Here is a 13624-nt window from a genome sequence, read left to right as displayed (position 1 = left end):
AGAGCCTTAGCAAGTTGGATTTTTTGAATACTTTTTGCCAGATCACTCATCAGAAATACTACCCACCAGAAGTGTGTGAGAGCACCTCTTTTTTCTCACTCATACTAGGTATCATCAATATTCTCTTTTTTTAATTCAATTTTATTGAGATTGTTCACATGCCATACAGTCATTCAAAGTGTACAATCAGTTGTTCACGGTACCATTATATGGTTGTGCATTCATCACCACAATTATTTTTTTTCAATTTTTACAATACTTTCATTACTCCAGAAAAGAAATAAAAAGAAAAAGGAAAACTCAAATCCTCCCATACCCCTAACCACCACCTTCCATTATTGACTCATAGCATTGGTATAGTACATTTGTTACTGTTGAGGAAAGAATGTTAAAATACTATTAACTGTAGTGTATAGTTTGCAATATGTGTATTTTTCCCTATCTAACCCTCTATTATTAACTTCTAGTTACAGTGTCACACATTTATTCTAGTTCACGAAGGAGATTTCTATTATTTGTACAGTTAATCACAGACGTTGTCCACCACAAGATTCACTGTTTTATACATTCTCATCTTTTGACCTCCAACTTTCCTTCTGGTGACATACATGACTCTGAGCTTCCCCTTTCTACCACCTTCACACACCATTCAGCACTGTTAGTTATTCTCACAACTTGCTAGCATCACCCCTGTCATTTCCAAATGTTTATGTTCACCCTAGTTAAACATTCTGCTCATAATAAGCACTGCTCCCCATTCTTTAGCCTCGTTCTATATCCTGGAAACATATTTCATGTCTATGAGTTTACATATTATAATTAGTTCATATCAGTGAGACCATAAAATATTCGCCCTTTTGTGTCTGATTTATTTCACTCAATATAGTGCTCTCAAGTTTTCTTCATCAACCTGTTTTTTTTTTTTAAGACGGTTTTGTTCACCCACCATACATTCCATCCTAAGTAAACAGCTGATGGTTCTCTGTATGTTACATATTTATGTATTCACCACCATCACCACTATCTATATAAAGACATTTCCATTTTTTCCAAAAAGAAAGAGGAAGTGTCAAAGAAAGTTGAAAGACAAAAGAAAAAGAAAAAAAAAAGATGACTGCTAAAAAGCAAAAAAGGAAAGTAGAATTAAAATAAAATTTAACGAAAGTCAGTCAACATCACCAATGCCTAGAGTCCCACATCCCTCCCTTGTATCCCCCTCACAGGCATCCAGCTTTGATACATTGCTCCTGCCACATCAAAGGAAGCATAATACAATGTTTCCGCTAACTATAGTCTCTAATTTGCATTTGATTGTATTTTTCCCCAATCCCACACCATTTTTAACACCTTGCAAGGTTGATACGCATTTGTTCTCCCTTGTGTAAAAACATATTTGTACATTTTATCACAATTGTTGAGCACTCTAGGTTTCACTAAGTTATACAGTCCCAGTCTTGATTTTTCCCTCTTTCTTTCTAGTGTCCCACATGCCCCTAACCTTTCTCTTTCAGCCATGTACACAGTCATCTTTGTTCAGTGTACTTACCTTGCTGTGCTACCATCACACAAAATTGTGTTCTAAACCTCTCACTACTGTCTTTTCCTAGCTGTCTATAATGCTCCCTTTAGTATTTCCTGTAGAGCAGGTATTTTGTTCACAAACTCTCTCATTGTCTGTTGGTCAGAGAATATTTTAAGCTATCCCTCATATCTGAAGAACAGTTTTGCTGGATATAGGATTCTTGGTAGGCAGTTTTTCTCTTTCAGTATCTTAAATATATCACCCCACTTCCTTCTTGCCTCCATGGTGTCTACTGAGAAATCCACACATAGTCTTATCAAGCTTCCTTTGTATGTGATGGATCACTTTTCTCTTGCTGCTTTCAGGATTCTCTCTTTGTCTTTGACATTTGATAATCTGATTAAGTGTCTTGGCATAGGTCTATTCAGATCTATTCTGTGTGGGGTACACTGTGCTTCTTGGATCTGCAATTTTATATCTTTCATAAGAGATGGGAAATTTTCATTGATTATTTCCTCTATTATTTGCTTCTGCCCGTTTTCCCTTCTCTTCTCCTTCTGGGACACCCATGACATATACATTCATGCTCTACATGCTGTCATTCAATTCCCTGAGCCGTTACTCATATTTTTCCATTCTTTACTCTATCTGTTCTTTTGTGTGTAGGCTTTCAGGTACCTTGTTCTCCAGTTCCTGATTGTTTTCTTCTGCCTCTTGAAATCTGCTGTTGTATGTCTCCATTGTGTTTTTCATCTCTTGTGTTGTGCCTTTCATTTCCATAGATTCTGCCAGTTGTTTCAAACTTTCAATTTCTACCTTTGTCCACCCAGTGTTTTCTTTATATCCTTCATCTCTTTTGCCACATCTTCCCTAAACTCACTGACTTGGTTTTTGAATTGATTTAGCATATTTCTTTGAAAATCTTTAATTGATTGTTTCATTAAAGTGAGACAATATCTCAACTGTATCTTGATTGAGGTGTAACTTTGTTCCTTTGACTGGGCCATATCTTTGTTTTTCCTAGTGTGATATGTAGTTTTCTGTTGGCTAGGAATCTGGTTTCTTTGGTTACCCCAATCAGATTTTCCCACAGCAGAACAGTCTCAGATCTCAGAATGGGGCTATATTCAGTGTCAGGTTTCCCTGAGGGTGTTGTCTTAGAAGATTGACAGACTTTCCTGTGAGGCCTCTAGCCACTGTGCTTTTCCTTACCTGCCCAGCAGGTGGTGCCTGTAAGCCTGTTGCTTCCCACTGGTGTAAAGAGGTATGGTCCCTTTAATTATCATCTTAAGTTGTTTCTGTTTTGACTGTTTTCCCCCAGGCCCTGGGGTCTGAATTCTGAAGGGAAGGCAGGTACTAGAGCTGGGTCCCACCTCTTTCCTCCTAGGGAAGATACACCCCCTAGGGAGTTATCTTTTGCATTTGAATTACTCCTTTGTCTCTCTGACTCTGTCAACTCCACCCCTGTCTGGGTCTGAGCGCTGTGAACTGAAAATGGCTGTGGCTTTCTCCACTGAGCCACTCAGGTTTAGAGAGAGAAAAACGGAAAGTAAGCCCTTTTGCAGAGCCAGTCCATGGCCCCCCAGTTTTGCCAATCTGCCAGAGTTAGCACCCAGTCTTCTGGGCTCCCTTTCCCAAGACACAGGCATTTTAAAATCATGTGTATTTTTTTTTCCATTAGCCCATCTCCTCTCCACTGGAAGTGACCTCAAAGTACTTTTCTGCCTGTGGGGGTTTGTCTATGTTTGTAGCTTATATTCAGCAGTCCACACTTGTTAATTAAATCCCCAGTTGGAACTGGGCTGAGCTATGTTCACTTGCTCAGAGAGTGCTGCTTTCTACTACAGCAAGGTCTTGCAGCTCAGCCTGCCATGGGGGAAGGAGTCTCCCAGCACAGGTCCACAGTTTTTACTTACAGATTCTATCCTGAAATCTCAGCCATTCTGCCCAATCCAGGTTGGTGTATGATGTGTGGACAGTCATGGTTGCCCTCAGCAATTGTTCCAGATTATTTACTAGTTGTTCCTGGTTGTTTATTAGTTGTTCTAGGGGACTAACTGAATTCCACACCTCTCTATGCTGCCATCTTGCCCCTCCCTCCCTCTGCATAGTCTTTTTGACAGACCCTTCAAATTTTCTGGTGACACTGGTTTCTCTTCTGTAGTTGAAATCCTTGAGGTAAATGCAAAGGAAAATTTCTTTTGAGGAACAGTACATGAATGAAATAATTCCTCATAAGGAATATAGCTAATTCTCAGACGCAGCAACCGAAGAGTTTGGGTACACTTCACCAGCATTAGTGTTAGTGGGACCCCTCAGGATATCTCAACAAGGTTGTCTAAAAATATGGGCACCTGCTTTTATGAAAGATTCTCCTCCAACACACCCATATGGGTACTTTAGACCAGTACTTCACTGTGTAGGAGCATCACCTGAAGGGCTTGTTAAAACACTGATTGCTAAGCTCTACCTCCAGAGTTTCTAATTCAATAGATTAGTGGGGCCTGAGAATTTGCATTTCTGAGTTTCCAGGAGATAATGGTGCTGCTGGCCCAGTGACCATTCTGTGGGGTTGTTTCCTTATTTTTGTTGTTCTTTATACTTCCCCCAAAGACTGTGTTAATTCTGGGGACTCTAGGTAAAGGAGGAAGACAAATCCCAATTCAAGGCAAAACCCATAGTGTACTTTGTTTTTCAAAGAAAGGTGGAATATTTGTTATTGGGAGATTAGGTGCTTCTCAGAAGACAGATATAATGATTACAGTAAAAATCATTCATATTAATTTTTTCCCATAAAAAAGTTGAAATGGATATGATAGACCTCAAAATAGGTTAGACCCTCCCCTACGACAGACCTTCTGAAGTGTATAAAATTAGCTCTTACCAAAAACTCGTTATTCATGAGAGAAACTAGTTGGTTTTTACACCCATTTTTGGTCAAAATAAGAACTTTAGTCATATTTCTGTATTTTGTGCAGTACCCAACAGAGTAATCTGGCATAGAGTAATGCAGTGAATAAAAATGCCATTCAGTATGAAATGAACAACAAAGAGGCCCCTTAAGATGAAATGGAGCTTTAGCCTCTCTGTGGTCCATGCCTAGGAAGTGAAGGGGATTTTCTGGAATTGGCATTTCTGAACACACAGAACAATACAGACTGACGGATTGCTCTCTATTATGAAAGGGTATTTGTATCACTTTGGCTAAGAACCTTTTATTTCATTTTTGTCCTCTAACAAAGAAGTCTGATGCTTTAAAAACTGCTTCAAAGGGCAGCAGCTTGGTGCCCACGCACCATCAGTCCCTGACAGCTTTCAAATTTTGAATGGCATGACTCCTTACTCCATGGCCTCTCATCTTTCTTTTCTTAAAAAAATATATTGTCTTTTTGGTTCGCAGTTTTGTTAGAAAAAAATTCTTGCTAGAAATTTGCTGCATAAATATGGCTCAAGTGAGCACATTATATAGAATAGTGTCAAACTAAAATGGGTTTCATTAATAGACAATAGTACATTAAGTGCTTTGCAGACCAAAAGTACTCTGTGCTTGATTTTAATACAAATAATACCAAATATTGACACATAGTTAACAAGTTTTTAGTAAATTCTAGTATGAAAAAAATTCTCTCTCAAAAGAAGGTTGTGTCTCTCCCCTGCTTAAAATTGTTTAATGAACCTGTAATTTACAGGAAAACTTTCAAATGGCTCAACTTGGCATGAAAGGTCCTTCCATAGCTAGATGAACAGATCCCTTTAGCCACAGTTCCACGGAGAACTCCTCCTTTCTGCCATTCAGAGCTAGTTTTATTTCTTGACAGCATGTTTGTCATCCATGTGTTTTCATGCATGCTTTTCCCTCTGCTTGAGTGTGATTGCCCTTGTCTTAGTTTGAGTCACCCCAAACGCAGACACTAAAACCAGAATTCAGTGGAAGTACTTTATCTGGGAGGTGATCTCAGGAAACACAGGTAGGTTGTGGGGTAAGTGAGACAGGGAAGGAAGGCAACAAGGTTCCATCACGAGCCACTCACCACTGTGGACAACCAGGGCTCAATCCTACCGGAGAACTCAGTGAGGCTTATAGAACCAGCTTCTTGGTTGGCCCCTGAGAGGCCAGGGAGCAGGGTGCTTATGTGCAAATCCCACCTGGCATTTGTGTAACGCTGCCTCCTAGCGGGTATTAAATCCCTGGCTTAGGCGGAGTAGGCTCCAGGGACCAGAGAAAACCCTCAGGGAGCAGGCAGTGCAATCTCAAAGGAACAAGGGTTGTAGGCAGGGGACTTCTGGCATCTGCTGCAGCCCCCCTCTTCCCCCCCCCCCTTTTTTTTAACTCCACCTCATCCAGCAGAATTCAGCTTAAGACTCGCCTCTTCTAGAAAGCCTTCACAGACCTTCTCTCGGATTTAACTGCCTCTTGTGTGTGTCTTTGTCATCAAGGAATCTGTTACTGTCTGCTTTGATTGTTGTTTGCTTTTCTATTTCACTCACTTATTTTTGAGCTCTTTGAGGAAAGGGATTTATCTTCAGGGCCTAGCATAAGTCTGGCGCTCAATCAATAAATGATTGTTTAGTAGTAAAAGTAATTATAGCATAATACTACCAAGAGTAACAGCTAATATTTATTGAAAGCTCATTATGTGCAAACATTCTACATATATTCCCAGCCCTCTGAGGTAGGTACTTTTATTACCCCTTTTTCCAGATGAGAAAAGGGAGGCATAGGCTTTACATAATTTGTCCAAGATGGCAAAACCATATATACTTATTCCTAGAAGTAGGTAAGCTAAAGCAGTCTGAGCCCAGATCCTAGAGTTTTAACTGCTATATGAATGAATGAGTAAAACGAGTAAATGAATAATACTCAACACATGGGGCTCATTCTGTGGCTAATGTTATCAGTGTAGTCGGTAAAGCTCAAATGTCAGTTCTTATGTCCCCTCTTCCAAGCAGCCTCCCCAGTACCCTAACTAGAGTAATATGTGCCCCCTCTTATACTTCAGGCAATGACACTGACCACTCTGCCATAAGTTGGAATTTATCTAAATGCTTTGGCTTCCTTACTACTGATAAGATTCTAGACAACTGCTTCAGTATCATTCACTTTGATATCCCTAAAGCCCAAAATACAAAGTCTTGCATACAATAGGTTACCAGTGTTTGGCTAGATGGACAAACAGCTACATGGGGGACAAGCAAAGGGGACTTCACTCTTTATCTTCACCCTAGAAGTTTCAGACTGTTTTCATCCCCTTTTGAAATTCCAGAGAGCCTGTTGTCATAGAGACTTTGAAAGGTCCTGGAAAATAAAATTCTACTTAAATATATTAAGTTCAGGGAAGAATCTGTGAAGAGTTAGTTCTGTAACATTTTGATAATCCTTTCATTAGAAAATTATATTTCTAAGAAATAAATATTCCTTTTCCCAAAATTGCATTCATAGGAAGGATGAAAGAAATACAAGCATATAGATCACCAATGTTTCTAATATGGATAATAGAATAGTTAACTTTTCAGCAAGAATTACCATTCTAAAACCACAAGTTAAAAACATTTTCCATTTCCATTAATATCTCTAATCTTCATTAATAACTAACAGAAGAATGCCATGATTGAATAAATTTGACTAAGTAACAACTAAATTATAAAGCACATACCTAGGAGGAAGTTGCAAATATTTACTGATGCCCATTGTTTATAAGACACCATACAGATACATAGTGTCCAAATATGTATGAGATGTATAGGAAACATTTGAAATTCAATTCAGCACAAATATCTTGAGTATTGATCCTGGTGTATATAATGATACATTAGGTGCCAAGGAATACAAAGCCACAAGGCATGCTTTTCATCCTAATAGAATATATATGCCCTGAAGACAGGCACATGTAAGATAGATATACTAACAAATAACTGGCCTATGGGACTTGGTGGTAATCATAGCTAATATTTAGCACTCGTAACTTGTCAGTCACTATCCTAGTGCTTTATGTGGCATCATTTCATTTTATCCTTATAATGACTCCATGCAGCAGGCATTATTATTATCTCCCCTTTACACCTGTCAGATCTGAGCTTCAGGAAGTAGCATGGCCAGGGAATGGGTAGGTGAAGAAGCCAGTATGCAAACTTAAGTCCCTATATCCTTCAAGTTCACACCCAGAGGGCAGTAAAAATAAGGTATACCAAAGGGAGCACTCTCTGTTCAAATTTGGGTCAGATAGATGCTTTGCAGCTGCTGTGATGCCTAAGCTGGGCTTTTAAGGATGAGTAGCAGAGGAGAAGGGACCAAGGCAGGTAGTAGAAGCCAAAGGGGACTTTGAGAGAACAGAGAAGAGGTAAGTGTTACTGTCAGTGTAGGTGGTAGCATGGTGTAAGGGGTGGTGATTAGAACCAACTGTTGTTGGCCTTGAGTCTAGACTTTTCTCATTAGGTGAGGGAGCCACTTGATGGTTGTGAACTAGATGAGAGCTGTATTTTAAGACTGATTTGATCAGGAATGGGAGAAGGTAAAGAACAGTTAGGAAACTTCTGTTTAAAGCAAGTGAAATTGACAGTAAATTTGGGTCCAACAAAATGTGAGTAGAGAAGAGGAAGCATGGAAACATCACAGGATTTGTCACTAACTGGCTGTGGGGAACATTCAAAGCAAGAGATGACAACATGAGAAAAGCTCAAGAAAAGCAGAGCATTGTATAAAGTGGAAAGAAAGTATTTTCCTTTCCAGTTAAAGGGGTTATACTGGAAGATGAGGGGTGTTTCAGTTTGCTAAAGCTCCTGGAATGCAATATACCAGAAACGGGTTGACTTTTCCAATAAGAATTAATTAGGTTACAAATTCTGAGGCCATAAAAATGTACAAATTTAGGCATCAAGAGGAAGATACCTTCTCTGGGGAAAGGCTGCTGGCGTCTGGGTTTCCCTATCATGTGGGAAGGCACATGGAAACATCTGCTGGTCCTTCTTTCCTGGTTCTGCTTTCAGTAACTGTCTCTAAATGTCTGTGGACATTTCTCTCTCAGCTTCTCTCTCTGTGAGCCCTCTTAAAGGACTCCAGTAAAGCAATAAGACCCACCTTGAATGGGTGGGTCACATCTCCATGGAAACAACCTAATCAAAAGGTCCCACCCAGGATAGGTCTGCCCCCACACATTAAAAGAACATAGTGTTGTCTGGGGTATATAACAGCTCCAAACCAGCTCAACGTGGGGATAAATCAGAATGGTGCAACAGATGGGGCACTTGAAAGTACATATGTAAAGGTTTTGATTTGCATATGTAGTATAGTTTCACTTTTGATGGTGCAACTGTGGGAATTTGACATTGCCTTGGTTTAGAACCAAATGATGATGCCCTTGGATGTTTAAAATAAATGTGCATACATTTTAAAAATACAGGAAATGTCTTCAATGTGTGATGTGTGACTATTTTTAGGAATTGGAAGACTGAAGTCCCATGAAATATTTTATAAGTAAAAAAATAAAATATTGTACATGTAGTTTGTAATAAATATTTAATTAACAATTGTTAAAGAAAATGTAAAGCCTAGGTATTAAATTGTGTTCTAATGTTTATGTTTCTTTCCTAATCTGGCATGATAATATATGACAATAAAAATGCAGGGTTTACAGTACCTTTTTTTCTACTCAGGTTTAGTTTTTCTTTTCTTTGATGGTTATGGTTAGTCAAATTGGAGAGTACAAGTGTTTTTACCTTTCATATGAGTTTTAATTTATCTTTTCTCATTTTTTAATAGATGATAATGAAGAAGATGTTGACATGAAAGAAGTATCAGGTATTAAATTCATTTTTTTATTACTTAAGGGGTAGAAGGGGCTTATTTAGTTGTTTTCATACTCTTCACACTTTGTCAAAGAAAGACAAAATAAGGTTAATAAAAAATGTATAATCAGTGCCATAAAATAAGGAAGTAAGTATGCTAACTTTTATGGCTAATAGTTATTTAAACATTAATTTAGACTTTGAGCTTCCTCACAGCTAAAGTACAAAAGGAAATACACGATATTCTATTTAATAGTATGTATAACAAATTACCCCCCAAAAGTAGTGACCTAAAATAGCCATTTCTTATGCCCATATATTCTGTGGGTCATGAATTCAGAAGGAACACAGCAGGCATGACTTGATCCTGCTCCACGAGGTCTGAGGCTGCAGCAGGAAGACTCACCAGCTGGGGGCTGGAATCATCTGAAGGTTCATCACTAATGGGTCTGGCTGTCTTCTGAGACATTAGCCTGGAGAGTTCTCTGTTACGCCTACATATTGTCTCTTCATGTGTCTTGGGCTCCTTCACAACATGGTGGTCAGGTCCAAAATAAGTTACTCTAGAGAGATGGAGCAAGTCAAGGAGAAGCTGTGCCCTTTTGAAGACCCAGCCTCAGACATCCCATACCATTACTTCCTCTAAACTCTATTCTTTGGAATAGTCACAAGCCCACCCAATTTCAAGGGAAGAGAAATAGACTGCATCTCGTGATGGGATGTGGTGAGTGTTCTAGTTTGCTAATGCTGCAGAATGCAAAACACCAGAGATGGATTGGCTTTTATAAAAAGGGGGTTTATTTGGCTATACAGTTACAGCCTTAAGGCCGGCCATAAAGTGTCCAAGGTAACACATCAGTAATCGGGAACCTTCACTGGAGGATGGCCAATGGCGTCCGGAAAACCTCTGTTAGCTGGGAAGGCACATGGTTGGCATCTGCTCCAAAGTTCTGGTTTCAAAATGGCTTTCTCCCAGGATGTTCCTCTCTAGCAAGCTTGTTCCTCTTCAAAACATCACTCACAGCTGCACTGAGTTCCTTCTCTTTGAGTCAGCACGTTTATATGGCTCCACTGATCAAGGCTCACCCTGAATGGGTGGGGCCACGCCTCCATGGAAATATCCCATCAGTTATCATCTACAGTTGGGTGGGGCACATCTCCATGCAAACAACATAATCCAAACGTTCCAACTTAATCCCCACTATTATGTCTGCCCCACAAGTTTGCATCAAAGAATATGGCTTTTTCTGGGGGACATAATACATTCAAACCAGCACAGTGAGGTTCTACAGATCATGTTGAACCTGAAATATTGTTGTGGCTATCTTTGGAAAATACAACTTCCACCTAGGATATATGGCTCATATTATCCAAAATTATGATGCATGCCAACTCTTTAAGAAGACCAGTGTAGGATGAGGAAAACCTAGTGGTTATAAGCACAGGCTCTGGCCTAGGTAGCCGTCAATATATGCTTGATAATGAATGCATGATCAATAGACCTGAATTCAATCCAGTGCTGCCACTCACTGACTTTGAGCAAGTGTCCTTTAATCTCTAAGCCTCTGTTTGGACCTCTAAAAGGGGAATAACTTACCTTACAGTCTTGTTTGTGGGATTAAATAAGATAATATATCTGAAATGCTTCTCACAATGCTTGGACCACAGTGAACACTCAGTAAATTATCACTTTTTACTCTGGAAGGATATAGAACTTAAGTATATGGTGTAAGAGTCTGATTTTCCTCTTTTTGGCAATCACATCACTCTAGTCATGTAAAGGGGCCAAGTTTAAAAATTAAAATAGACATCTTGGAGGTCCTATTTTTGTGTAACCTCCCATTTGATGCCAGAACTCCTTATAAATCACCAACAACCTTAGTCTGAGTGGCTCTACTAAGATGGAGCTCTTTTAATGTGGATGCAACCTATCATCAGGAAAGGTTTTACTTTTAAAGTAGTGCTTCTTGTTAAGCTAAATCTCTCTCCTTCCCCTGACCACCCGCTAACCTCATGAAGAAGTAACATCAGTTCCTCTTCTTCAGACAGCTCATATAACAATGAGTATAGCTCCTAGCCATTCTTCTCCAGTTCAAACATCTCTGATCCCTAAGATTCCCATCATCTCCCTGGGGACAACAGCTTCAGAGGACCCTGAGAAGTAAAGGGAAAATCTTTAAGTCAGGAGCAGGAATGAAGGAGATGGGTGAGGAGCTGTAACAGCAGCTGCTGGTGCCCAGCCCACTCCCTGTTGCACTTACACCTTTTGTGCAGTACCAACAACTTTCTACAGTAACATCTTGAGAATCTCACTGAACACTATTCTGTGGTCTTGACAGCTAACTCAAAATACCAGGGAGTTCACTGATTTGGAACAGCCCCTCAATCAGTGGTGCACAAGAGTTGGTTGATTACTACTTCTGCAAGACACAGCTGAGGCAGACCTCGTAGGAGGGCTTATTGTTAAAAAGCTCTGTGGGTTGACAACAGGTGATCTTGGATTATATGCATGAGTTTAATGTTAATGTTTGCAGATGAATACTAATGTTCCCTGCGGTGGTAAAGGATCCTTGAAATGTCCTTCAGCCTGGGGAGTACTGCCCTTTCAGCCAACCAGTATAAGGACCTTATCTTTCTAAGGATCATTTGCCTAAGTGCCATCAACTCACATTTCTGGGCAAAGGGAGTTGGATTCTTAATGAGATGCAGCTAGCTATCCAAGCCACTGGGTGATTTTAAAGAAATCATTATTAATGCTAATATAGAGTCCACAAGGTTGGAGTCAGCATTTGAGGTTTGGGGGCATTAATTGGATCATCATTTCCAATTTTAGTCCCACCAGTCTGGGCCCAGTGGTTCAAGTCACACTCAATGGCCCAAGGAAGCTAAGCTACTCAAGCAGAATGGGCTCAGGGAGCTGCTCTCAGTTCCTAATATCTGAATGCTCGAATCATAGGGGATTTGTGTGCTGAATGGTTCATGATGCACCAGCTGGCCTTTGCCAGATGTTGGTGAGCAGGTTGGCTTCAGTTCAGATCTCACAGTAGACTTCAGAATGAATCTGTACCAGCTTCCCAAGACTATTAACTGCTACTTAGCTTCTGCCTGGCATCACCTCTTCTTCTCATACAGGTAGGAAAGCTGGAGGGAATTTTAAGAATTCAACGTACCCTAGTGAAGAACTGCTTAGGTGAATCACCTGCAAAAAAAAGTGGTAGTGAAAAATAATTTCAAAACCTAAAACCAGTGGGGTGCTGCTTAACTGACTTGGTGGTGGGGTTGGGGAGCTTGATCAGAAGAGTTTGCAGAAATCTATGGTATAAATACACCTACCCTGGCCTATTTCAAACCGCCAAGGGTGAGGTCACTTGACGCAGGAGCTGGGGAGAGATGGGTACCACCAACTAGGGAAAGCTAGCTCACAGCAGCCCTAGTACACCTCCACCAAGCCAGCTTCTAATGGAGCATGTAAGATGTGCCAAGTATTTGACACGCACCAACCCATTTAAGACACACAACAACTCCTGAGGCAGGGGGACCATGAATATCAGAGGCTCACGTGGGTTTCATTCCTTGCTTAAATAGGAGAGCCAGAATTTCAATACAGATTTGTTTGACCCCAAAGCTCATGCTTTCAACTCTCTTCTCCTTTCTCTAGACTCATAGTAAGTACCTGGCAGGGGAATCTCAAACGGCATCCAACAAAATCATCCTCAAGGTTAGACAAGGTCATCTGTCCCCATGAGAGGTAGTTGAACACACTAGCTTAAATGCATTGAATTCTCCTCAAATCCTTCTTTAATCAGCAGTCATAGGGTGATAAATGTTGCCCTGTGTCCTTGCCTTTCTAAGACCCTGCACTATTGAAATGGGCCCCAGGCTGAGCCAGCAGGAACAGAGGATCAGCAGTCACCTATGGCAATTCAGCGACATCAGAGCTGAGAGCACAGTTCAGTTCCTCCCGAGACAAAGCCATGCTCATGGCAAACCTCCAGTTTTCCACCCTTTGCGAGAAAGGTGGCAGCCTACACAACAGGAGACACTGATAAGGAGAAAATTGCAGTTCATTTGAGGAATGCTCCTTTAGCACCCTCAATGCTAAGAGGGTGAGTTGTTCCTGGTGAGCCATATTAGAGACCTGGACATAGAGGCCATACGAATCAGCTTACCTGAGTGCCCACAAACCCCACACCCATGGTTGTTACAAAAGGATACTACACTTAAGAACTAGATGACTGTTCATAATTAATCTGCATCCATGCCCAATAGACTCCCAAGGAATCCCCTACAACGTTCACAAAAATGAAGTGCTAGTACTTT

The 13624-nt window shown here is 40.4% G+C and overlaps 1 protein-coding gene across 6 annotated transcripts in view; it reads left to right on the top strand.

The window, feature by feature from the left end:
* Positions 1–13624, top strand: part of MACROD2 (mono-ADP ribosylhydrolase 2) — a 2227780-nt gene that overhangs the window by 2020133 nt on the left and 194023 nt on the right. For all 6 annotated transcript variants that reach the window (XM_037811787.1, XM_037811788.1, XM_037811785.1 and 3 more), the window contains one exon: positions 9279–9317. In XM_037811787.1, the coding sequence (XP_037667715.1) occupies positions 9279–9317 (39 nt within the window). The remainder of the gene's footprint in view (positions 1–9278; positions 9318–13624) is intronic.

The sequence above is a fragment of the Choloepus didactylus genome, chromosome 19 (genome assembly GCF_015220235.1).
Source record: "Choloepus didactylus isolate mChoDid1 chromosome 19, mChoDid1.pri, whole genome shotgun sequence".
Taxonomy (NCBI): domain Eukaryota; kingdom Metazoa; phylum Chordata; class Mammalia; order Pilosa; family Megalonychidae; genus Choloepus; species Choloepus didactylus.
The sequence above is the reverse complement of the archived record's forward strand: the minus strand, read 5'-3'. Positions and strand labels throughout refer to the sequence as shown.